We start from the raw sequence: 26,352 nt of genomic DNA, 5'->3' as shown, positions 1-26,352 counted from the left end.
TGAAAAAAATCGAACACTTTAGATTTGTCAGGAGTAATCTCATTCAGTGCCTATAGGAACATGTCTGTATGCTCCAAATACTCTGCATAGTAATGAAGCACCATAGACTTCATAGAGCTGTACTCTATGTAAACTATCTATTAAACTACTTCTCCTTTAACTGCTATCATTAAGGTCCCAAGTATGAAAGGTACATTACGAAGTGATTTTCAAACCTAAGACCCCCTTATAAAATAAGATTTTAGTTGAGTATTTATTGTATGGAATTCAGAGGCAATGAAGTCTGCACCAAAAGGAAGAAAAGTGTACAGCAAAAGCGGAAAAAAATGTCTCATATCCACCCACTATCCATGGCTATAAATATACAACTATCCTTCAACTCTACATCTGAATCATCTCAAATGTTTTTTTTACACTAATGTACTTAAATATTTTTTCCATTTCATTTTAGCTCACCATTTAACTATCTTTGCTTCACTAATATATTGGGTTTTTTTTTTAGCTTTGCAGTATTAGTCGTCAAACGGTTGACAATATGAATGAAAATTGGAAAGGTAAGCAAAGTCATTAAGGTAAAGTAGCAAAGTAGCAGGACATAAATCAAGAGACCTCACTAAAAATCAATCTCACAAACCAACCACTACAATAACTGTCAGATAGTATGTGACCCTTATAGTGTCAGTTGGATGTCACCTCTGCCCAAGTCCTAGAACATCTATCCTTAAATTAGGAAACTAGTGCATGCCGAAGCAGAATGAGAGCAGTCCGGACATTCAGTGGACCCTTCCCATTTATGTAGAGTCATTGCTGGTATGGAGTATGCAGGTCTTGAACCTCAGGTTCCAGAAAGGAGCGCCAACAAGCCATTCTGCCTTGAAAGGGGAATTTATACATAGGGCTATGGCAGAAAACAGAATTTTTGCCCAAGGTAAGGCAAGTAGCTGTGATTGCATTCGTGAATTACATGTTCAACAACTCCATTTCTGGTCAATTTAATTCATACAGTCAGTTTTATGGCAACCAGTCCAAATATAGATATAAAAGGTGTAAGCAGCTCTGCACAAGCAGGATTCCAAATCTTCTGTTATTTTTTTGCAGATTATTTGATCATTGATCCCACAGGTGATAAAAACCTAGTTATTAAATCTATCACCCAAGACATCCCTGACTGTCTGACAGCACAATTTAATGTGAGTATGAAATGGACACTTCACAAAGCATATCATAAAAACATAGGTGGGCATTACGATGGTAACACAAGCCCCACCAAACCATACACCGAAAAAACAGTAAACAAGAACACAAACAAGCTTATATGGATAAATATGGTAACGATGTTTATTAAAGGTAGCATCAATAAAATTATTACCGGGAGTTTAATTTCAATATTAATAATAAATAAATGACAATTAATCAAAATATCAAAACTTAACTATGTCCATCAGAAATCAAGTAGGGTGAGTAACCTACTAACTATGTAGCCAGCTACATGGTACCCCAAAACACCACAGCACTTTCTCAACCATATTTTGAATTCCAACATTAAAAAGATCAATGCCTACGTCTGAAAGGTGGACTAAATCTACTCCGTAAAGCCTTACTGCGAATCTCCTAAATCCGGATGCCAGGAGACCAACTTTTAAAATACCAAGACAATTTAGCAATTATCTGGGAAAAAATGACACCTGTTTCGGGTAAAAATCGCTTAATTAGCAAAATGTAATTCTTCTCTTTCAATAGATCTAAAGTTTTCACTTTGCCTGCAGAATAGATAGGTCAAGCATTCTTTAATTCACTAAACTCTTGAACAACACCTTTCCATCTAAGACCCCTGATACCAAACCATATTAACTTACAAACTGAGGGGTCAATAGATAGGTTCTCAGTATAACTTCTTACAGAAACCCTCTTCTGGGTCAAAAATATAAAAGAATGTCCTAATATCCAGAAAATGTGCTTCTTACCTACAAGAACATTTTCAATTGATAATTAAACTAGATTTATACATTTGGCTTGATACATATTTATACCTTTCAGAATCCCAAGTTCCCAAATTTCATTATTACATCTTTCTTTTAATCCATTCATTCTGTTTCAGTAGCTTATCTTTAAGGAATGAGCAAAGTACTTCAAAGACCCTAAATTTAAGTGTGCTAGACATCTTGATGCAGTGGAAAGGCACTTTCAACCTTAGACCTAACTAAAAGCCACTTCCTAAAAGCACTGGACATAAGTCTGAACTGACATATTTATTAATTCTAATCCATTTACCTTTTCCTGATACATCTGTTTTGGACCTTTTTATAAAAATACTAATATACTCTGGTTTCAGTAACATGTCCTCCAATAACAAATGATCCTTCCCATCTTTAGCTTTTACCACCAATTCACCTAATCTTAAAGCTGCAAAAAATGCCATAACAAAATCCGTTTTGAACAACTGTGACTAAAGCCAAGAAGCACAGACTTTACTGGGGGAAGACCATAATTCATACAACAAATCTAAAGATATGGGCCTTCTTTTTTTCTTGGACTAGAACATTCCTACAACAACCTTTAATCATTTATTTTACTGCAAAACAACTTGAGATGGGCTGAAAACTAAACATTTTAGTAAAAATTACACACCTGCGATCACCTTTAACATGGCGGAAAAACTCAATTCCTTTTTCATTAGGGAATAAATAAAAAATATTACTATATTTCCTTTGCCTTGAAGATTTGTAGGATTCACATTTTCACATATTTGAGTCCAAGCCTCCCATGCAGCCGATTAAGTGGTCCATGTTTCTGGAGCTATTTTCTCATATTATTTTGCATCAATTTAATATCAGGTTCCATAAATGATCCCAGCATGGTCTGCTTTCCTTCTCAACTCCTGAGTCCAAATCCCAGAATTGCTTCCACTGGTGATGAGATAAAGTGTCAGCTGTCTTATTGTAATAATTTTCAAAATAATTGCCCTTCAGCCAAATATTTTACTTCATGCAATAGAGTGCCAATTGCCTAATTAGTTTTATTACCTCAATAGACATCGAATAGAACCTCAAGAACGAAACCCTTATTACTCGAGTGTAATAAAATTCCCTTATTCTGGAAATTATGATCATCTAGTAATAAGTATATCAAAACTGGGAATAACTCAATTAAAGCAATGTTTTCATTCAATCCTTTTATAACCCAAGAATGAGACCAACATTCAGCTGACCACTCCCCTTCCTAATAAGCATAATACCCTAATGAACCTACTGAGCCTGTAAATCAAGAAATAGCTTTTGCAGCAATGAAATCCTATTGCCAAAGACAACGCCCATTGTCATACAAAATACTAAGATTCTTAACACAGGTCCAGTGAAGGGGCATTCACCCCCCTCCTCTCTCACTGAGAGTCTATCTAAAGGAACAAGAGCTTACACTCCTGAAGTACAATTACACAGTTTAACATATGGAAACTGAGGAAACTACATATGACAGAGAGATGAGGAAACTAAATAAAACTTCCTTTGCAGCCTCATCCATTAATCGTTGGCCAGTAATGTAATTGTCCTCACAATAGGGGGAGCAGAGGCCTGTTTGTGATGAAAAAGTAACTGCGGGGTGGTTCAGTGTGACTCCCTAGCTATGATTTTTGACAGCAGTGTAGGGATCTGCGTGGTCTCTCCTGGGTCATCTTCTGACTTCCATTAAAACTATTTATGAACTCCAGCCAAATAACTAAGTCCTTCTTTAATGATTGCTAATCTAACATGTGAAAAAGCAGATTTGAGGCCTTTCTTTGCCATATGAAGTCTTCTAGAAAATACTATTCCTACAGGAATTACCACAGATGTAAAATTAAGGAGCCCCAATAACTCCGTTAAGGACGTCTTTTCTTTTGATAGAATCACCATTATAACTGACCTAATGCTTAATTATTTTTCCGGGGGTAAACAACAACAAGTACTGCCTTCTCATCTGCAAGTAGGATACCAAAATAACCTGTTATTTCTTTAAATGTATTTAACTTTCCTAAACAATCACTAGAATCAAAGATTCCAACAAACAAAAAAACGTCTCCACTACCCAATGAATAAAAGATGCAAATGCTTCAAAATAAAAACATGAAAGAGAAAATTCATAGGCAGGCATCTATCAAAATAATATGCATTATCAAATTGAAACCCTAATGAATTAAAACCTGGCGTAGATATTGGAAGAAGTCTAAAAACTGACTTTATGTCAGCCTTTGCTTACAACGCCACCCGACCAAGCCTTTTCAATAAACTGAGAGCCTTATCAAAGGATGCATAGCTGGCGGAAGCAGACGATTTAACCACCTCATCATTAAGTGCATGCTTTTCAGAGCATGATAAATGATGGATCAATCTGATCTAATCTTTTTTGGAACTATGACTAACAGCGATATCTAAAATTGTTGAAAGGAGGTGAACTGAAAGGATAACCAATTCTACATAAATCCAGCTGTTTAGTCAACTTGTCTCTGACTATATCTTTACACATTGAAACCAATTTCAGAATGTAAATCCATACGCAACCAATCCTCTAAAAAAATAAGGTACAACAAGTTAGTTTTCTCTTTGTCTGAGTAAATTTCTAACCACGGTAACATTCTTCACATTATCACTGGTGCCGTTGCTCTTTGAATTCTCCTTTTTAACTCTGTTATGTTGCTGAAATCCAGTTTGACTTGATTTTTAATACATTTAGACATTGGGTTTGATCCCCTAAAAGGAAACATTCATTCCTATATCTGCAGTGGTTTAATCATTTATATTGGGATTCGTTGAAGGCAAAACAAACCCTTTTGCCAATACTAGTATTAGAGACAACATATTTTGACTGCTTATTCCTTTGTGGGAGCATTAGGTTTAGCCATAATTCAATGTCTCTTGCATCCCATTTCATTTCAGTTTATGTCGGAATGCTTTATCATAGTAAAACCTTGCCATACCACCAAAGTTGCCGAACGTTTGCAAAACAATATCATTGTGCTGAAACAGGCCACAACATTTATGCAGTTGCTTTTCTCCTTAAACTGCAGTATATACACAAAATGCCTGCAACCAATTGTTAAAGGATCTGAGAGCTGACCGTTATCAATCATCTTCCACTTTATCTTCTTTTAATCTATTTTTACAAATCCTCTTGATGAGGGCAATAATGATAACAAGTCGATATACTCACTGAGACAAATTTTGTCCTTTAAATGAGGCTATAAATGGAATCCCAGCAGAAAAATTTCACAGCTAAATGACTATGTGACATTAGATTCTAAAACCCGAGACACCTTACCAATCATTGGTACTGTATTTGATGTGCTAGAAAAATTAACCATATTCCTATCAGTCCACGCATTGGCAGAAGGATGAGATAATCAGATCGACTTCATAAAGCAATCAAAAATTGTTTTAAATAAGTACAAACCATTTAACCACAAGCAGACAATACATTTGGATTATTAATTTCACCCTCTGGCACCGATGGATCCATCTAAGCTAATTGTAAGGAAATAGGCTGTCTGGCTTCCACACCCTCAGTTTGATGATTCATAGGACTGAATTGCAATGCATTTCTCTCCACTCCACTGGGCTCTCGCTCCTTTCCTGCAGAATGGTCCATGCTTGACACTCAGTGCCTACTTGCATTATGGGGAGATGGAGTGTAAGCATCTCTTCTTAAACCTTCATAATCTGCTCTTGACCTGGCGCTTTGGTGTCTGCATACTGTGGTTCCACATCCTAACTTGACATCCCTGTTATATCCTGGTGCGTCACTGCAGTAGCCAGAACTGGATCTTCAACTTTTGAGCGCTGTGTTCAGGGAACCTGCACCACCAATGGATCTCTGCTGATTCATTGATACAGCACTTCAGCCACTCCTCACTGTCACTGGTTTCAGCTCTTTCGATGAGGTAGCAGAGGAGCTCCTCCATGACGAGGTCTGACATCATCTTCTTCTGTGATCTTAAGGCACTGAAACCCCAGGTACATCAGTTTTTGAGGGGAAATCTTCCCACACAAAGTCCTTGGTAGTCAATTAAGGAAGGCTCGAGGCTGACCTTCATCTAGCAACATCAAGTGGAATAAACTAGAACCTCACCGAGGAGGAAAACAAGATGAAGCCAAGCCACAGAAAACCAGAGAGGTTGGTAACTACGCGGATTGCAGAACCCTGATCCTAACCACACAACTAACAGCAGCCGTGGAGCGTACCTACGATGATTCTAGATGCCTAGTCACTGCCGGAGGACTAAATAAGCCTAAAGCAAGAAAAGGGGAAATCTAAAACTGCCCCAGAGCAGACCCCAAAGGAATAGACAGCCTCCACACATGTATTGACGGTGAGACAAGATGAAAACACGAAAACATGTAGGAAAATAGGCTGAGCAAACGATGGGGCCCACACTAACTAGAAAGGACAGGAAAGGAAAGACACTGTCTGCAATCATGCCAAAAAACCCTGCAAAAAGGTCCAACACTTCTGATAGCAAAAAATACCCTGAAGTCACTAGACTTCTCCCACTATATCAGCACTCTGGCATATTCTGAGAACAGAGCTAAAAGAGGCCAATCTAATAAGGGAAAAAAGCAAACTGGCACATACAGTGACATAAGAGTGGAATTTCAGCACAGCCCCAGCCGGGGCTGGCTGACCACACAAAAAATTGAATAGACCAAACCAAATCAAATGTGAACATTAGCAAAGACAACTAAGCTTGAGAAGACAGAAACTGAGCTGGAAACTAAGACCTCAGGAGGCAGGAAAAAAATCACCAGCATGAGAATAGGGAGTCAGCTGTCTTAAATCCAGTCTGAGACTCCAGATGTCCAAGCCTCTTCCTCATTATCAGGTGGCAGGTCTCTGTTAATTAGATCAGCTTCACTACCTCCTGCCACCACCAGAGGGAGCCCGGAAAGAGAACTCACAACTCCTCTGTCAGCACAACCAGCTCTCTCACCAGAAACCAGAGGCAGACCAGAAAATGAGTTCACAACAGTACCCCCCTTGAGGAAGGGTTCCCGAACCCTCATCCACACCACCAGGCAGATCAGGAGGGGCCCGGTGAAAAGCACGAACCAATCTATTGGCATGAATGTCAGAGGCAAAGACCCAAGAATTATCCTCCTGGCCATAACCCTTCCATTTGACAAAATGATGGAGTCTCAGTCTAGCCAAAGGAGAATCCAATATTTTCTCTACCTCATATTCCACATTGCCTTCAACCAATACAGGGTCAGAAGGCTCCGCCACAGGAACTACTGGCTCAACAAACCTCTTCAACAGAGATTTGTGAAATACATTATGGATCTTAAGCGTAACTGGAAGAGCCAATCGAAGAGAAACAGGATTAAGAATCTCCAAAATCTTATAAGGTCCAATAAATCTTGGCTTGAACTTTGGAGATGCAACCTTCATAGAGATATTCTTTGACGACAACCAAACCATATCACCCACTTTAAACCAGGGACCAATGGTCCTATGCTGGTTGGCAAACCGCTGGGCCTTTTCCTGAGAGAGTGACAACTTATCCACCACTTGATCCCAAATCTGCTGCATTTTCTCTACCACAGTGTACACTCCTGGGCAGGCTGAAGATTCCACTTGCCCTGACAAAAATCGAGGATGAAACCCAAAATTACAGAAAAAGGGCGACATCAAAGTGGCAGAACTAGCTCTATTGTTTAGCGCGAATTCAGCCAAGGGCAAAAATGAGACCCAGTTATCCTGATCAACAGATATAAAACATCTCAAATAGGACTCCAAAGTCTGGTTTGTTCTCTCAGTCTGCCCATTGGTCTGAGGATGAAACGCAGAGGAGAAAGATAACTGAATTCCCAGATTGGAACAAAAGGCTTTCCAGAATCTGGAAACAAACTGGACTCCTCTGTCCGACACAATGTTCTCAGGAATCCCATGCAACCGAACCACCTGTTGTAAAAATAAGGGCACCAACTCTGAGGAAGATGGCAACTTTGGGAGTGGTACAAGATGGACCATCTTAGAAAATCTATCACAAATCACCCAGATTACAGTCATTCTCTGAGAGACAGGAAGATCAGAAATAAAATCCATTGAGATATGGATCCATGGCCTCTTGGGCACCGGCAGGGGCGTCAACAACTCACTAGAGTGAGAACAGGGTTTAGACCGAGAACAAGTCCCACAGGACTGCACAAAATTCCTGACATCAAGAGATAAAGCAGGCCACCAAAGAGACCGACTCACCAAATCTCTGGTACCAAAAATACCTGTATGACCAGCCAATGCGGAGCAATGAACTTCAGACATCACTCTCTTCCTCCACTGGTCAGGAACATACAATTTTCCCATAGGACAACGCTCAGGTTTATCCTCCTGAAATTCCTCCATGGCGTGTCTCAAAACAGGTGAAATGGCAGAAAGGACTACCCCCTCACCTAGGATGGTAGTAGGCTCGGTCACAATAAGAGAATCAGCAAAGAACCTCCTAGAAAGGGCATCTGCCTTAACATCCTTAGTGCCCGGAAGAAAAGAGACCACAAAATTAAAACGCGTGAAAAACAAGGCCCACCTTGCCTGTCTAGTATTCAAGCTTTTGGCCGACTCCAGATAAATCAAATTCTTGTGGTCAGTGAGGACCACAACTTGATGTCTAGCTCCCTCCAACCAATGTCTCCACTCTTCAAATGCCCATTTCATGGCCAAAAATTCCCGATTCCCTACGTCATAGTTGCGTTCAGATGGGGAGAACTTTCGAGAAAAGAAGGCACAGGGATTCGTTTTAGAAGTTACAGGATCCTTTTGGGACAAAACAGCTCCCGCACCAATCTCTGAAGCATCTACCTCCACCCGAAATGGAAGTGAGACATCAGGTTACCGTAAAACCGGAGCAGAAGTGAATCTTCGCTTAAGCTCCTGAAATGCTGAGACACTCTTTGGAGACCAGTTCAGCACATCAACGCCCTTCTTGGTCAGATCAGTCAGTGGTTTGACAATACCAGAAAAATTACCAATAAATTTACGATAGAAATTAGCAAAACCCCAAAACTTCTGGAGAGCCTTCAAAGAAGTGGGATGAACCCAATCATAAATGGCCTGTATCTTGGCCGGGTCCATTTTAATAGTCGACGGAGACAAAATAAATCCCAAAAATGAAATCCTCTGTACACCAAAGAGGCATTTCGATCCCTTAGCAAACAGGGAATTCTCCCTCAAAATCCGGAACACAGTCCAGACATGTTCCACATGAGAATCCCAATCACTGGAAAAGATCAAAATATCATCCAGATAGATGATCAAAAACTTATCTATAAAGTCCCGGAAAATATCATTCATGAAGGATTGGAAGACAGATGGGGCATTAGTGAGCCCAAAAGGCATCACCAGGTACTCAAAATGTCCCTCCGGAGTATTAAACACCGTCTTACATTCATCCACGTGCTTGATGCGAATAAGATTATACGCCCTCCTGAAGTCAAGCTTAGTAAACCAGCAGGCACTTTTAACTCTGGAGAATAAATCAGACATCAGGGGTAACGGGTACTGATATTTAACCGTCATCTTGTTAAGGGAACGATAGTCAATACAAGGTCTTAATGAACCATCTTTCTTGGCCACAAAAAAAACAGCACCTAAGGGTGAAGAGGATGGTCTAATATGACCTTTCTCCTACGACTCCCTAATATAGGATCGCATAGCATCATGTTCGGGTACTGATAAGTTGAAAAACCGACCATTGGGAAATTTACACCAAGGCATCAACTCAATTGCACAGTGATAACTCCCATGAGGAGGCAAAGACGCAGACTTACTCTCACTAAATACATCAGAAAAATCAGCCAAATAATCAGGAATATCATGAGACTGAGGAGAGGTGGAGAAAACAGGAGTGTCCCTAAGAACACACTAACAACCCCAACTCACCACAGACACAGATTTCCAATCCAAAACTGGATTATGAGTTTGTAACCAGGGAAAACCCAGAACAATAGTATCATGCAAATTGTGCAGCACCAAAAATTTACAATTTTCTTGGTGGTCTGGGGCAACTCGCATTATCACCTGGGTCCAAAACTGAGGTTTATTCTCCGCCAAAGGAGTAGCATCAATACCCCTCAAAGGATTAGGCGTCCACAGAGGTATCATAGGAAAACCACAATGTTTAGCAAAGTCCAAATCCATCAGATTCAAAGCTGCTCCTGAATCTACAAAAGCCTTAGCGGAAATTGTGGCTAAGGAGCAGATGAGAGTAATTGCCAAAAGAAACTTAGGATGTACACTGCCCACAGCAAATGTGTGTGCAAATCATTTCTCTCATTTAGGGCAGACAGAAATAGTATGAGAGGCATCTGCACAGAAAAAACACAGCTTATTACGCCTTCTAAACTCCTGACGTTGCACCCTAGACAAAACCCTATCACATTGCATAGGTTCAGACATTAGTTCAAAAGGTGGTAACGCCTCTCGTGTAGTTTTACGTTCATGTAAACGCTGATCAACTTGAATGGCTAATGACATAGAATCATCAAGACCAGAGGGAACAGGAACCCACCATCATATCTTTTACGGTCTGTGATAAACCCTTCCGAAAGAGAGCTGCCAATGCACCATCATTCCATGTAGTAAGGACCGCCCACGTTCGGAATTTTTGATAGTATAACTCTGCAGAATCCTGACCCTGGTTCAATGCCAATAGGGTTTTCTCTGCTTGATCAATAGCATTAGGTTCATCGTACAACAACCCCAAGGCTTGAAAAAATGCGTCCACATTAGTCAGAATAGGGTTTTCAGGTGTCAGAGAAAAAGCCCAATCCTGAGGATCGCCGCGCAGCAAGGAGATGACAATTTTAACCTGCTGCACAGAGCTCCCCGATGAGTTAGGCTTCAAGGCAAGAAATAATTTACAATTATTCTTAAAATTCAAAAATTTAGACCAATTCCCAGAAAACACATCAGGAGTAGGGATCCTTGGTTCAACAGCATGTGACTGAGCGAGATAGGTGGAAATTCCCCGCACTTCAGCAGCAAGCTGCTCCACACGATCAGACAATTGCTTAATCTCCATTAGAGAAAAAATCCTCCTATGGCCCCAGAGAAAAAGAGGAAAAGATAAAAAAAAAAAAAATTGTCAGAATTTTTTTTTCAGATGTAATTTTTTCCTGCTTTTGAGTACCCTAGAATCTGCGGTATGGCTGGTGATTCTGTTATGAATGTGTCACCAAGGAGGAAAACAAGACCAAGCCAAGTCACAGAAAACCAGAGAGGTTGGTAACTACGCGAATTGCAGACCCCTGATCCTAACTACACAACTAACACAGCCGGAGGACTTAATAAGCCTAAAGCAAGAAAAGGGAAATCTAAAACTGCCCCAGAGCAGACCCCAAAGGAATAGACAGCCCCCAAACATATATTGTCAGTGAGATAAGATGAAAGCACAAACACAGGTAGGAAAATAGGCTGAGCAAATGATGGGGCCCACACTAACTAGAAAGGACAGGAAAGGAAAGACACTGCAATCACGCCAAAAAACCCTGCAAAAAGATCCAACACTTCTGATAGCAAAAAATACCCTGAAGTCACTAGACTTCTCCCACTATATCAGCACTCTGGCATATTCTGAGAACAGAGCAAAAAGAGGCCAATCTAATAAGGGACAAAAAGCAAACTGGCACATACAGTGACATAAGAGTAGAAATTCAACACAGCTCCAGCCGGGGCTGGCTGACCACACAAAAAACTGAATAGACCAAACCAAATGTAAATATTAGCAAAGACAACTTAGCTTGAGAAGATAGGAACTGAGCTGGAAACTAAGACCTTAGGAGGCAGGAAAAAATCACCAGCATGGGAATAGGGAGTCAGCTGTCTTAAATCCAGTCTGAGACTCCAGATGTCCAATCCTCTTCCTCATTATCAGGTGGCAGGTCTCTAGTAATTAGATCAGCTTCACTACCTCCTGCCACCACCAGAGGGAGCTCGGAAAGAGAACTCACAACTCCTCTGTCAGCAAAACCAGCTCCCTCACCAGAAACCAGAGGCAGACCAAAAAATGAGTTCACAACAAGAACCCTTATAAATCCTGCAAAGCTCACCCTAACATGACATCAATGGATAGAAACCAAAATACAAAGGAAAGGGGAAGAAACCAACATATACCAAAACATTACAATTTGGGGTGGGTGAGGCTGTGTTACTATACTCCCTCCCTGTCAAAGGCCAGCGGCCCTCCTTGTCATTGTGTGAGCCCAACCAGTAACAAAGAAACCAATATAATGCCAACACAACATATTAATAATTATATATTGCATAATTATGACCGGAGGGTTTTTCAAGAGAGACTTAAGGTTTATTTACACTGCATGATTATCAGGAATGCGTGTTCCTACAAACACTCGTTTCCCAAATATCAACCAGTCTAAACAGGCTGCCAATAACCGTAAGGATGAGCAAAAAGCTTGTATGTTGACAGAAATATTTTAAAAGATTGCTTAAAAATCATTGCCCCTAGCAGCACATTGTCCTATATAAATAATAATATTTCATGCACATAGATTGAAGTGTGCTCAAGCCATCTAAACTGGCTATTAAACAACCACCCATCCGCTTGCATGTCGACGATTGTTGGTCATTTCTTAGCTGCAGTTCACAGTGTGCCTTACTGTTCTACTAGATCATGCAGGCCTTGCAGTGCCAGAAAAACATTGATACTGTGCTTTTCTTAAAGCAAAAAATGTTGGCACAGTGCTGCCTTTGTGCCTTTTGTTTTACAGATTAATTTCAGAGGTGTAACTTTAATCTTCTCCACCCTATTTGAAAATGTGTAATAGAGACCAAATCTACCATCTGTCATCTAAAATACTGGTGATGGTGACATCTTACATGACATAAATGTCTTTGGGCCTGATCAAGAATCTGGACCTCGGTGCAAAAGTTCTCTTTGCTCTATCTGTAGCTCAAAGTGTAGGTTATAAAACTAAAATATAAACTGAGAATAGTAGATGTACAATAATAAAGAGGGCTAATACCAAATAAAAACACTGCTTCACCTTCTCACAATTCCATAGTAACACCCAATTGTGTTGGGAGGGAGCCCAACACACCCCATTTCCCATACTAGGGTCACCTAAATATGTAGTAACTTGAAAATGAACACAATTTAGCAACTGAAACAATACTTAACATGTTTTTGCTGATATATATATATATATATATATATATATATATATATATATACACACACCATATATATACCATATAAATATCACATAATTTTGCATTATTTTCTGTATTACATTCCAGCTTGCTGTTAGAAAAACTGAATTGATGTCAGCACAAAAACATGATGTCTTGGAAGGTAACAGAATGAGCTTGGTGAAGGATTATATTCGTGCCATGTTCACTCCTGATGTCTGTATGGAACAAATGAACAAAATTTTGGTAAGCTGCTTCGACACTATTAGTGTTAAAAGTATTTTTACCCCCTCTCTGCAGCAGACAGTTTGTTCTTTCATCAGTGTTGAACTGGGGTGCCAAGGGTCCACCAATAACAGTGACTATGGGGGGGATCCACTTTTCACCTTCTTACAAATATTGCACTACCCTCATAAATTTACTTATATCTCTAATTCTCTATATAATAATAAACTGGGTAGTTTGGGTAATGAATGATGGGATGCTGCTTTTTTCTGTACGGAGTGAATCAAGTGAATTCTGCCAAGTACTGCACATATAGTGGAGTTGGACGCCCATCGGGGGATTGCCCTGATACTCTATGGGTCAGTCTGAGCCTGGCTTTCATGATCAATCACTACCGCTACTACCAATTTGTTACAAATACCACTCACTCGTGACACAATGCTTCAGATGCTACTGTAAAGGGGGACTAAGCTTCCTACATGCATTCATCCACTCATATCTCAATAGGCTGACAATGAGCTAAGCACACCCACATGAAGTTCATACATCCACACCACACTTTTCACTGCCACCACTCGTCGTTTTGATAGGCCGGGGAGATGACTGCATTGGGTCACAAACTAGCACATACGCCAACCAACTTTCCCGAGCACATGATAGGTACTCTTCTTGCACTCAGGCATACGCAGGGTAAAACAACCAAGCTATTCTTGCCCTCCTCAGGGTTTGTGGGTACATTAAGTACAGAAATGAATAAACATATTATATTTTAGATTTAAAGGGGTTTTCCCACAAACAAAAGTGCATTTTAATCAATAGATCTTGTAATAATAATAACTTCCATAATTGGATAAGTTTAAATAAAATGTCCCTGTGCTGAGATGATCATATAAATGTGCCCCTGCTGTGTACTGTGTAAAGGCTGTGTTTGACCCTACAGGGTCATGGTCTGACCATACCACATCTGCTGGGCAGGGGAGGCATACAAAAGATTAATTAGGCTGGTTTCACTTTAGCGTTTTTTTGCGCAGCACATCGAGTGCGTCCATGCGCATGCATCATGCATACCTATGTTTAACATGGCATGCGCATGGTCTTGCGTTGCACGCGTTCGTATGCGTTTTCGTGAGCATGCGCGCGCCAGATGCAACCTGTTGCATTTTTGGGTCCACCGAAGGGCATAAAAAAACCGCATGCGCACGGAATGCGACAAAATAAGGCATTACAATCTATGGGAATGCAGGCGTGCGCATGGACATACATTCGTCTACGGTTTTGTGCGCATGCGTTTTTGGCATAAAAATGTGTAGACACTGGTTTTAACCTCTAGAGAATGAATGTGCATAAAAAACACAAACGCATGCAAAACGCACGATGCGCTGTGCAAAAAAATGCTTTTGTGAAATTAGCCTTACCTGTTCACAGCAAACGGTGCAGGAAGTGATCCAGTGCCAACAGCCTTTGATCTGTATAACTATAACTCCATTTATGACAATGAACAAACCCCATTTTTTTTAAATCTGATGTGTCAATTAATGTGGCAATAGCTCTGCAATGCTTAAACTTATCCCAGTGATTGTGAATATATTTTGGTATCACATTGTACTTTGACAAAACATTTGAAAAATGAGAGCAATTTTCAAACTTTTACTGCTCATACCTTAGATGTGTAAGGGGAGGCCAAGACTGTAGTCGTCACCCAAGATATCGCAGCATCTGTTTCTCGACCTTCCACTACAGAAAAGTGTATTCATCTTCTCAGCATACCTGCGTCTCCAAATTCAGGTCCCTCCAGGTACTTCCCAGGCGACGATGATCCCTCTTTCAGGCCACGCCCAGTAATGGAGACACAGTCCAGAATAACTTGAACATTCTCTATACTTAATACTTCACACATTACATCCACAGTTGGCACATCATGGAATTCACTTGTTTTCTTATCTTTCCCTGCGTTGCTGTCGCTTCTGCGCTGTAGACGCCCAGATCGGACCGTCCTAGACTGTTCCCCAGTTCCTTCCTGGCCTAACTTCGCCATGATGACAATTCCTTCTGCCTGTTTTGCCCCAGACTCGAAATCATCAGTCACCAGGTTTTTTTTTTTAAATTTGTTTATTTAAACGCAAAACAAAATGTTCAATATACATATTTGCATACAGGAGTAAACATTATACAGAGCATACACACTCCCATATATTATTGAACACAGAGCAATATGTGCACTCTTATTAATATGCAAGGTAATACATATTTAACCTACAGAATATATGTAAAGGACAATAGGCTGTACACTATGAAATATTTATGTCCTTTAAATTATACAAGCCCTTATATTGTTACACAAGTAATAAACCTATTCTAAGTTCCTAAATTACAACTGCAACTACAGCAACTACTATTTCGCCGCCTAATACTTTACATTATACTATCCTCTATGCGATGCCCCCACTTTGTAGAGTAAGATGAGAAGAGCTCCACCTCTCCCAAATTATCAAATTTACCCGGGCACCCCCTGTTCTGATACGATGTACGCTCATATGGGATAACCAAGTTCACCAAATCGAACCATGCTCTGAGGGAGGGACATGTGCCCCCCATCCATCGCAGTGCCATACCTTTCATGCCATAAATAACCTCTCGCAGAAAAATCCCAACATAAAGACCCCAAGTTTCCTCATCCCATACCCCAAACAAACAGACCAGTGGTTCAAGAGGAACAAGAGCTTGTACCAGGGATGTCAATAATGACGTCACCTCTTTCCAGTACTGTAGAATAATAGGTCACTGCCATATCATATGAATGAAATCTGCATCTGATGAGTGGCATCGAAAACATTCTGCTGATTGGAATTGACCCATCCTAAAGAGTCGTGTCAGAGTCAAGTATGATTGGTATATTATATATATCTGTGGCATTCCATTATGGAGACACCCTGATTGGAGACTCCAGAATCTCTTCCCATTCTTCTCCCCGCACATCGGGGATGAGCCTTTCCCACTTCCCCTTAATAGAACTTATGGCTGATTCCGCTCCAATTGATAGCATGTATGTATACAAGGAGGAGATAAGGCCCTGAGGACCCTGCAAGTTAAGGATTCCTATCAAAGGCAGAGACGAGATAGCACGGCCCATGTCCATACACTTCATGTGCAACTGAAATGCCGATCTTAGCTGTATGTAGTGGAAAAATTGGGACCTCGGGATACCATATTTAACCTGTAGTTGTTCAAAAGACATTAAGGTCCCATGATCATGCAAATCACCTATCGAGGAGACATTATACAGAATCCAAAAATCAGTGAATGGGTGGTTAAACAGTGCCGGAAAATAATTATTGTTCCACAAGTTCATTTCAGCTATGATGTCATTAAATCCAATTACTTTCTTATTTTGCCTCCAAACTGATCGCGCTAGTCGAAGTAGGGGCAATAGACAAGGGACATTGTTTTTTTCCAACTCCAGGAAGCCCAGTGAGATGTCAGCTCGTGCAGCATGAAGCAGATGACTTTCAGTATTGGAAAGATAATTACTAGGCATCCATTTACTTAGGGATTTAGCCTGCCCAGCCAGATAATATAGAAAGAAATCTGCTAACGCCGCCCCACCCCCCTGTTTAGGTCTCTGCAGGGCGGATAACCTGAGTTTGGGCCTAGTTTTCCACCATATAAAAGATGTAATTTGGGAATTCAAATTTGCAAGGAAGGACTTAGGTATCAGTACAGCACTGTGTTGAAGGGAATAGCTAAGTTTAGGGAGCAATATCATTTTGATCAGGTTAATACGGCTGGCTACAGATAGCGGAAGTTTACTCCAAGTTGCAAATTTAAATTTAACTAGTTCCAGCAGTGGGTAGACATTAAGTTGTAAGTCAAGTGTACTGCATTGAGATATGTGGATACCTAGATATTTGAAGCTAGATACAATAGGCAGCGAGGAGAGAGTCCCAAGTCGGGGCATCGGGACATGGGAGAGGGGCAATAGGGCAGACTTCTCCCAATTTATAAGTCACCAGGTTTGGTTGCCTCTGGTAAAGCATCTGGCCCGTCTGTACCGATCTCGTCGAAGCTCCAACTTCCTTCATCTCCTCAGTCCAACCGGCTCCTACCCTAAAGGCAACCACCCAGGCGATGAGTTGCCACATATTTCCTTCCCTGTTCTGGCCCACTGCTATGATGCACAGTGGCTATGGATAACATGGGCTATTGTGATTTAATGTAGCATGGCTGTGGAGCTGTCCGGGCATATAGCCCATGTGGACACTTAGGCACCCTGGTCCCTTCTGACCTAACTTCCTAGAAATTCCTGTCTTACCACCCGGCAGCCCCTCCTACACTTAACCCCCTATAACCATCCTATAAACTATACCTACAGTGCACACTAGTATTCCCCATCTAGTGCCCCATACAGGAACTACACTTACCCTTGTTAATAAGAACTATAATACTAAGGTGTCCTCCTCTAGTGTCTCAAAAGGATGCATCTTACTTTCCCTAAACTGTACATGAACATTAGTACACATCACATATATTATATGCAGTATTACACTAAAGGAACATAAAACAATATAATACAGTTCTCTAAAGAATGGTAACACATGTATGAATCTGGCAGTACCATAAATGTGAGCGATAATACATCTGATTATGTAGCAGTAGCGCAAATATTTATCATTTTTATCAACATTAGCATATGTAAACACCAAAGATGGAAGACAGTTAGGGTACAGTTACACCTAGCGATGCACCAGCGATCCCGACCAGCGATATGACGCGGTCAGGATCGCTGGTACATCGCTAAGTGGTCGCTAGTGAGCTGCCACACAGGCAGATCTCGCCAGCGACATCGCACGGTTCGGGGGTCGCTACTTTCCTGTCACACCCAGCGATCCTGCATCCTCCCGCCCGACTCCACGCGTCGCTCGTCGGCGCCACAGGAAGCCCAGCAGGAAGCTGATGACGAGAAACAGTCCTGGACATTCTCGCGCGTTCACCGATAACCAGCAGGGGAGCCGGTCGGAGGTAAGTATCAGACACAGCGATATCGCTAGCAATATTGCTGCAACGTCACAAAATCGTTGACTTTACAGCGATATTGCTAGCGATATCACTATGTGTAACGGGGGCTTTAGAGGAAGGGAAGCAAGGAGGTAATTCTATCTCACCCCCTTACAGATGCTTAAACCTTCAAAACAAATATTAAAATAGTTTAGCATATTTCTTCATTAATTCAGCATAGTTTTTCAAATGTCCTTTTATTTAGTTAGGATTTTAGTAGAGTTAAAATTTAGTACAAATTTTTATTTTCTTCAATGAAGTGTACAATTCCTATTTTTTACAAACCTATTTATATTTGAAGTGACTTTGCTGGGCTTACAGTGGGGAAACTAAGTAATTGATGCATTGCTAATTTTGCAAGTTTTCCTACCTACAAAGAATGGAGAGGGCTGTAATTTTTATCATAGCTACACTTCAACTGTGAGACACAGAATCTAAAGATAAAAAAACAGAAAATCACATGGTATGATTTATAAATAATTAAATTGCATTTAATTGCATGAAACTGTGTTTTTCTAATTATTAGACGGACCGGATCATAAGACGCATCTAGGTTTTAGAGGAGGAAAATAGAAAACAAAATTGAAGCAAAAAATGTTGTCAATTCTGTACTAATAGCCCCCATCCTGTTACATATATGTCCTTGATCCAGGTATGCATGGCCCCATCTTCCCTATCATGGTATGCATGGACACCTCATCCCTATCCTGATATACAGGGCTCCCTCATTCCTATCCTGGTAAGCATGAACCCTTCATCCCTATCCTGGTACGCATGGCCCCCTCATCTCTATCCTGGTATGCATGTGGAGCACCTACCAGGGCCGTGGGGATACTCGGTACCGGCTGGTTCTTAAGGGCATATGTTACGGCAGCACGGGCTGGTTTTAAAAATGTAAGAAACACCTCACGTAATTTTGTTTTAGTTTTCTTCTATTTATTTTACTCACTTATATAGCACCAATAATTACACAGCACTTCACACACATTTTCTGCAATGTCCCTTTTGGGGCTCACAATCTAAATTTCCTATCAATAAAGGTACTGTCACACTTAGCGATGCACAGGCGATCCCGACCAGCGATATGACGCGGTCAGGATCTTTGGTGCATCGCTAAGTGGTCGCTAGTGAGCTGCCACACAGGCAGATCTCACCAGCGACATAGCAGGGGTCAGGGGTCGCTACTTACCTGTCAGACGAGGCGATCCTGACGTCCTCCCGCCCGCGTCCACGCGTCGCTCGTCGGTGCCACAGGAAGTCCAACAGGAAGCTGACGACGAGAAACGGTCCAGGACGTTCTCGCGCGATCAGCGATAACCAGCGGGGGAGACAGTCGGAGGTAAATATCAGTTATAACGTCACAAAAACCAGTGACGTTATAGCGATATTGCTAGCGATATTGCTTAGTGTGACAGGCCCTTAAGTCTTTGGAGTGTGGGAGCAAACAACAGTACCTGGAGGAAACCGATGCAAACATGGAGAACATACAAACTCCTTGCAGCTGCTGTCCTTGGGGAGCGGGGTTGAACCCAGGATCGCAGTGCTTCAAGGCTGCAGAGCTAACTACTAAGCCACCGTGCTATCTCTGAAACTTACACTGCTGATAATTTTTTTGCATTGATGACTCGACGTTCCCAGGGTTGGAAGTCTATAACTGTGATGCACACTGCATGCAGCACTGCTGTCTTAGGGAAAACCACTCTTAAGATTGTCTGCAAATGTGTTTTGATACTCCAGCATGCACACGTCTCTTTCCAGGGAAGGAAGCATCTCGCAAAATTTCCTCTTGTGCCATGGATCTATCAGAGTGGCAACCCAGTAGTCAGCACTATTTCTAACCCTAAGAATAAGAGCATCATGTTGAAGACCGTGCAGCAAGAAGGTGTTCATGTGTCGAGCGCTTCCATGAGGTCAAGGTCCATGGTGTGTTGGTGGCGGGATAACACTCAAGGCTGCTTCCTCCATCCCCTCCCGCCAAGCACGGAAAACAGAGAGGGGATCATTATCCTCTTCATCTCCTGACTGTTGCGCTTCCATCACCTCTTCCCCCTCATCCTCCTTCATTTGTTCCTTGGCTCCTGCACATTCATTGTGTTTGCTACCATGAGCCCCCCTCAGTCATTGTAATCCACCCTTGCATGGCACTCGCCTGTGCGACAACACACTAAAGCTTAGAGATATTGTTATCCCTTCTGCATCCTCCTCTGCTTTCTCCTCTTCCTCTTAATCAGCTTGTAGATGAACAGCATAGTGATGCTGATAATAGTAACATCAGCGCTAACCATCTTAGTAGCCATTTTGAAACTGTGGAGAAAGGTGCAGAGTTATTTAATCTGTGCTGACTCCGCAAGTGTGATTGGCACCACATCGGTACTGCGCTGGCCCAGGCTATGCAAAAGGACATACTGCACCAGGGCTCATCACTGCTGCTACTGTCACTGCAAAATGTGCAGAGTGGAATTCCATTGTGTCAGAACATGACAACTCAAACGGTTAACTGGTAGGCCGAAGGACCTCTGTAGCAATGCAAGCAAATGACTTGCTGGGTGCGATCGTCAAAAGTGATCACACAAGGACCGTCCTTTCTGAAGTAATGGATCCAAGCCAGGATAGTGGCAGAGAAATTGCTGTACCACTAGGTTGATGAAGTGAGCCATGCAAAGCATGTGGGTGAGTTTGCCCTGGCGTATGACCTCATGAGGTTTGCATCGTTATCGTACATGGCCTTCCCTGCCTCCAGGTTCACTGGAGACAGCCATTGCACTAACTTGGCCTGAAGAGCTGTCCACAACTCTTGAGCTGTGTGACCGTGATCTCCAAGGAATATTAATTTTAACACTGCCTGATTGCGGTGAGCCCTGACTGCACAGCACAGAGTTCAGGGGGATTCTATCTGCACTGTTGTAAAGTAGTATAGTTTTCAATATTTTATTGTGTAGTGGTTTATTATCCAACCCTAGGTGTTTAGTAGCTTAGTTCTCCAACCCCTGTTGTCTAGCAGTTTAGTTCTCCAGGTTTTTTTGCTAATTTGGCAAATAACATGAATTGGTTCATCCTTTGCGGTCTCCAAAATGGCCCAAGCTAGTCAACCCTTGCTGCCCCTGTGAACTGCACAGTCGCGACCGATGCTGCCACAGCCAGAGTTGTGGCTGAAGATGCAGTGCTTGTCGTGGTTGTGGGTCGCCCTCCCAGGGCTGTGGGGTACTCGGTACCGGGCCGGTGTCAGCGGATGTGTCACAGCAGCAGTGACCCGGTCCGTGGCCCTGGGCGCCCAAGTAATAGGGGAAGTTGAATGGTGGAATGTATTTAATGGAATAGTTCGTGACGCCACCTGTGGTGTTCGGCAAGTGAGATGTTAAGCCGACGCTGTGTGCAGATCCACTGGGACTTGTGGTGTGTTGCAGCCAAGATGGTGAAGCTCCCCACAGGTGGAGCTGTAGTCCCAGGGCAGTGTGGATGTTGGGGTAGCTGAGAGGCGCAGGCAGGGTAGAAGCTAGTACCCAGATGTAGCAGTACCAGGTGTGTTGGCGCGAGAGTGAATGGAGGACACCAGGGCTTGTAGTTCCAAAGCTTTACTCACAGTCTGTAGTACACACAGGTGCCTGCCTCCGTGCCGTGTCCTCCGGGTCAGAGGCCCAATCACCTCCAGGTCAGATGGAATGCTCCTTTCCAAGGCTCCGCCAACATGTGCCTTTCTGAACGTCTCCTCTATAGCGCCTTTAAGTGTGAAGATCTCCTAGTACTGAATTACACTGGAGTGCCTCCTGACAGTTGTTCCCAAGAACTCTACTTGTACGGCAGATAGCTGTAGCCTGCTTCGGGGACTCCTTACTCCTGAATCCCGGCTCACTATCAATGTTGCTGTTGTGCCCCAAGTCTTAGATGGGAGTAGTGCATTTACAGTCCACAACTCCACTGGTGTCTGCTGCAGAACCATTAGTGTCCATACAACCTCGGGGACCGGGCCCCGGGCTTGCGCTTAGAACTTCTAGGCAGGATTCTCTCCTAACCCACGTCCTCTGTTCCCTTTTACTCCTTCGTTCCGTACTAATCTCTCCTGAAAGATCAGGTGTCAGCTCAATGTCTTTCTCCTTCTTTCCTTTCCCGTGCCAGCAGACCCCGGTCACTGAGGTCTGCTACAGCACCTCCTTCCTCCATCCCTTTCTCTCAGGGATCTTCGTTCCTCACTCCTCTCTGAGTGGCTTCCTCCCTCTGACTGACATGGGAATTCTAAACCTTCCCGCTCTTTTATGTATTCTCAACTCCACCCGCCTCCCAGCACATTTCGTGTTCCAAGCAGGGAGCCACCAAAGGTGCTCTGCTACACTCCAAGCAGGGAGCCGCAATGTGGCTTTGCTGAACTACTGTGTTGTGTGGGATGCGAGTGTTGGTGCGTGGTCAGGAGCCTCCAACTCACCTGGATGGTGGGGTACCACACCTCAGGAGGAGGTGCAGTACCTCTGTGGTGACAGAGCCTCAGGGGCGCCACAGTTGCATTACTTCATGTCTGTGCGGTAAACCGCAATGTAAACTCCTCATCTTTCTCCTCCTCCACCTCCTCTGCTGAACTGCTTACCTGTATACCTCTGGGTTCACACCAAGTTGGATCTAGAACCTCAGTCATCTTCTCTGTTCTCATGCTCATTATCCCGAGAGTCACCCTCCTTTTCTTCTTGCCCTGACACCACAGTACAGTTTGTGTGCGCTCCTGTGGTATCTGAGTCTCATCAGGATCACCTCCATCTCTGGTGGTTAATATCTGGTGACGATCGTCTGGATTTCTGCTGATGCTTTCCTCCTCTGGATTCTGTGAATCTTTGGAGCAGACCTCTGATGCCCATGGAATAGAATGTGTGAACAGTTCTGTAAAATGGCCCATCTGTGGTTCCCCATAGTCAGTTGGGTGTTTTGGAATGTGTGATGGGAAGGGAAGCAAGGATGATTAGGGTGTCACCTCTGAGGATTGTACTGTGTGTGATGTTAAGGTGGAGGAAGAGGAGGAGAGGCCACTTGATGTACACCTTGCCATTCACTGGAGCACATGCTCCTTCTGGACCTCATCTACAAGGCATACCATTGTGGGCTGCAAAAGAAAGGGCATGGAGTAGCCTGTCAAGTAACAAATGTTGTAAGTGGTCTTAGGATAGGACAAGACAGTGTTTGTTCAGTTGAGCTGTCATTAACATCTAACCCATGTACACGTCGAAAACCAAGCCTATTCCCCCTTTCCACCACAACCTTGCTTTTTGCCACTTATGTTGTATGTACCCTTCACCTATTGCAAGACCCCTTGTGTCTGGATGTTGTGGATGTTTTCTGAGCCCTGATTGTCTTCCAGATGTACACACATTAAGTTAATACAAAAAAAACATTATACTGTTCCACTCTTTTGACCTCTCCCTACCCCCATCCCCCATAAAACATGTCCCTGACGATCTTCATACAGTCATACAGAAGTAAAGAACGATCACATCCTTCTCTGCTTCTTCCTCTTCCTCTGAGACCACCACCTTCTCACGCAGACTATTTAAATTGTGCTCTATTATGTATATGACAGGAATAGAGATGCTGATGTCCGCAGCGCTAGCGCTACCCATCTTAGTAGCCATTTCAAAACCGTGCTGAAGGGTCCAGAGGTCCTTCACCCTTCATCTGTGCTCACTCCGCAAATGTTATTTGCTACACGTTCGTACTGGGCCAGATTATGCAAAATGTCATACATTTCCAGGTGTTGTCCCTGCTGCCACAGTCGCTGCAACATATGCAAAGTGGAATTCCACTGAGTCGGCACAGCACATATCAACTGGGCGAGCTGACCTAGTGAGGACCACCCTTTATAAAGGGAGTGTCGGGGCAGACCCAGTGGGTAAAGTACCATGACTGCTGGAACCAGGTGGCCGGCTTACAGAAGAGACCATGTCAGCAAGGAGAAGACGGGAACACGCAGGTTACAGGAGTGTTTAAAGCGTGGTGCTGAGCATGTAAACGGGGTTATGCAGGGTACAGGATAGTGCTGAGCATATACACGGGGACACGCAGGGTACAGGGTAGTGCAGGGCATGTACACGGGGGCACGCAGGGTACAGGAGTGTGTATAGCGTGCACTGAGAAGTACGCCTGGGTACAAGGCAAAACAGAGCGTGTGCTGGGAAACACACCTGGGTACAAGGCAAAGCAGAGCACATGCTGGGAAGCACCCCTGGGTACAAGGCAAAGCAGATCACGTGCAGAGAAGCACACCTGGGTACAAGGCAAAGCAGAGCGCATGCAGGGAAGCACGCCTGGGTACAAGGCAAAGCAGAGCACGTACTAAGGAGCACGCCAGAGCACAGAGCAGGGGACCTGAGTACAGAGAGTGGCCAAGCAGCGACTAAGCAGGTATATCAAGGAAGCCAGAACGATAATCAGGCGCCACCTACAGGAAGAGGCAACCTGATATAGGGCATGTGTGCTGGGACTTCCGGGTCAGGTCCTCCAGGACCATAGAGACATCAGGGATGGCACGGCCACAGTCAGGACAGTGGGATGAGCGCATGCGCGCTTGACGAAGCACTGGAGCCGAGTGTGCAGCCTTAGAATCAAGCGCGAGAGGTGCGCGTGTGAACCTGACGGGATCCCCAGACCGGCCGCGACACCGGAAGTGATGACATCTGGCTCTGTGTTCCAGCTCCGGGGGAGTGCGGTGAGAGTGGCATGACAGTTTAGTTCTCCATCCCCTGGTGTGTAGTGACTTAGATCTCCATCCCATGGTGTATAGTGGTTTAGTTATTAATCCACTGGTGTGTAGTGGTTTACTTCTCCAAAAGTAGGTGTTTAGTAGTTTATTTCTCCAACCCCTTTTGTCTAGTAGTTTAGTTCTTCATATTCAGGTGTGTAGTGGTTTTAGTTATCAAACCCTTGGTGTTTAGTAGTTTAGTTCTCCAACCCCAGTTGTCTAGTAGTTTTGGTTTCATTCTTATGGAGTGCAGTCGTGTTATAACTTTATATACTCTGTGTAATGGAGGTCAGTGACGTGGATCAGAAAAGAGGCCTGAGCTCATAGGTTTTCAGTTCTGTAGTATTTATCAGAATCAAGCAGGTTTACAGATAAGACACAGCAGGGTAAAAGCAGATGAAGATAACGCAGTGAGCAAACGTACAGACCGTGGAGACGTATGAAGTCCAAGTTGCCAGATCCGGAGACCTGGAGAGCAGGCCAGGCCTGCTAGCAGGAAACAGTCCTTGAAGTGGAGGTGGGTGCAGAGCTGATCCGAAGAAAAGCCGGATTACTTACCGGTAATGCTCTTTTAATGAGTCCACGACAGCACCCACTGGAGGTATCGGATCCGCCCATTTGGAACAGGAAACCCTACAGGAAAGATAAAAGGGGCGGTCCACCTTTCCTCCTCAGTTTTACGTTTCAGAGTACCAGAAGGACCGCCAAGGATTAGGCAATGTTCTCTTATTTTAACATCTTTCTTATCCATTATTTGGTTGATATACTTTAACTATTGATATCTTTAGGGGGGGAAGTGAGCGGGTGCTGTCGTGGACTCATTAAAAGAGCATTACCGGTAAGTAATCCGGCTTTTTACTCTTCGCCACGACAGCACCCACTGGAGAGATTCCAGAGACCTTCACCTGGGTGGGACCACCGTGCCAAGGATAGTCCTGCCAAAGCTTAAGTCAGAGGTTGATGAAAGATCGAGTCTATAGTGGTTATACAAGGTAGAAGGGGGATGACCAAACTGCCGCCTTACATATAGTTTCAATCGGAACATCTCCCTTTTCCACCCAAGAGGTTGCCATTGCCCTGGTGGAATGCACCCTGATGTTCCCTGGAGGATCTTCGTTTTTTGCGGAGTAGGCTAAACGAATGGCCTCTCTGATCCACCGGGAAATGGTGCTCTTCGTGACTCCATACCC

At 43.2% G+C, this 26,352-nt stretch overlaps 1 protein-coding gene across 1 annotated transcript in view; it reads left to right on the top strand.

The window, feature by feature from the left end:
• Positions 1-26,352, top strand: part of LOC141059050 (uncharacterized) — a 144,810-nt gene that overhangs the window by 75,319 nt on the left and 43,139 nt on the right. Inside the window, exons 7-9 of the mRNA XM_073555259.1 lie at positions 503-554; positions 1,099-1,190; positions 13,279-13,416. Of these exons, the coding sequence (XP_073411360.1) occupies positions 503-554; positions 1,099-1,190; positions 13,279-13,416 (282 nt within the window). The remainder of the gene's footprint in view (positions 1-502; positions 555-1,098; positions 1,191-13,278; positions 13,417-26,352) is intronic.

Source organism: Dendrobates tinctorius, unplaced genomic scaffold (genome assembly GCF_039654945.1).
Source record: "Dendrobates tinctorius isolate UK_male_01 unplaced genomic scaffold, ASM3965494v1 ptg000223l, whole genome shotgun sequence".
Classification (NCBI taxonomy): domain Eukaryota; kingdom Metazoa; phylum Chordata; class Amphibia; order Anura; family Dendrobatidae; genus Dendrobates; species Dendrobates tinctorius.
The sequence above is the reverse complement of the archived record's forward strand: the minus strand, read 5'-3'. Positions and strand labels throughout refer to the sequence as shown.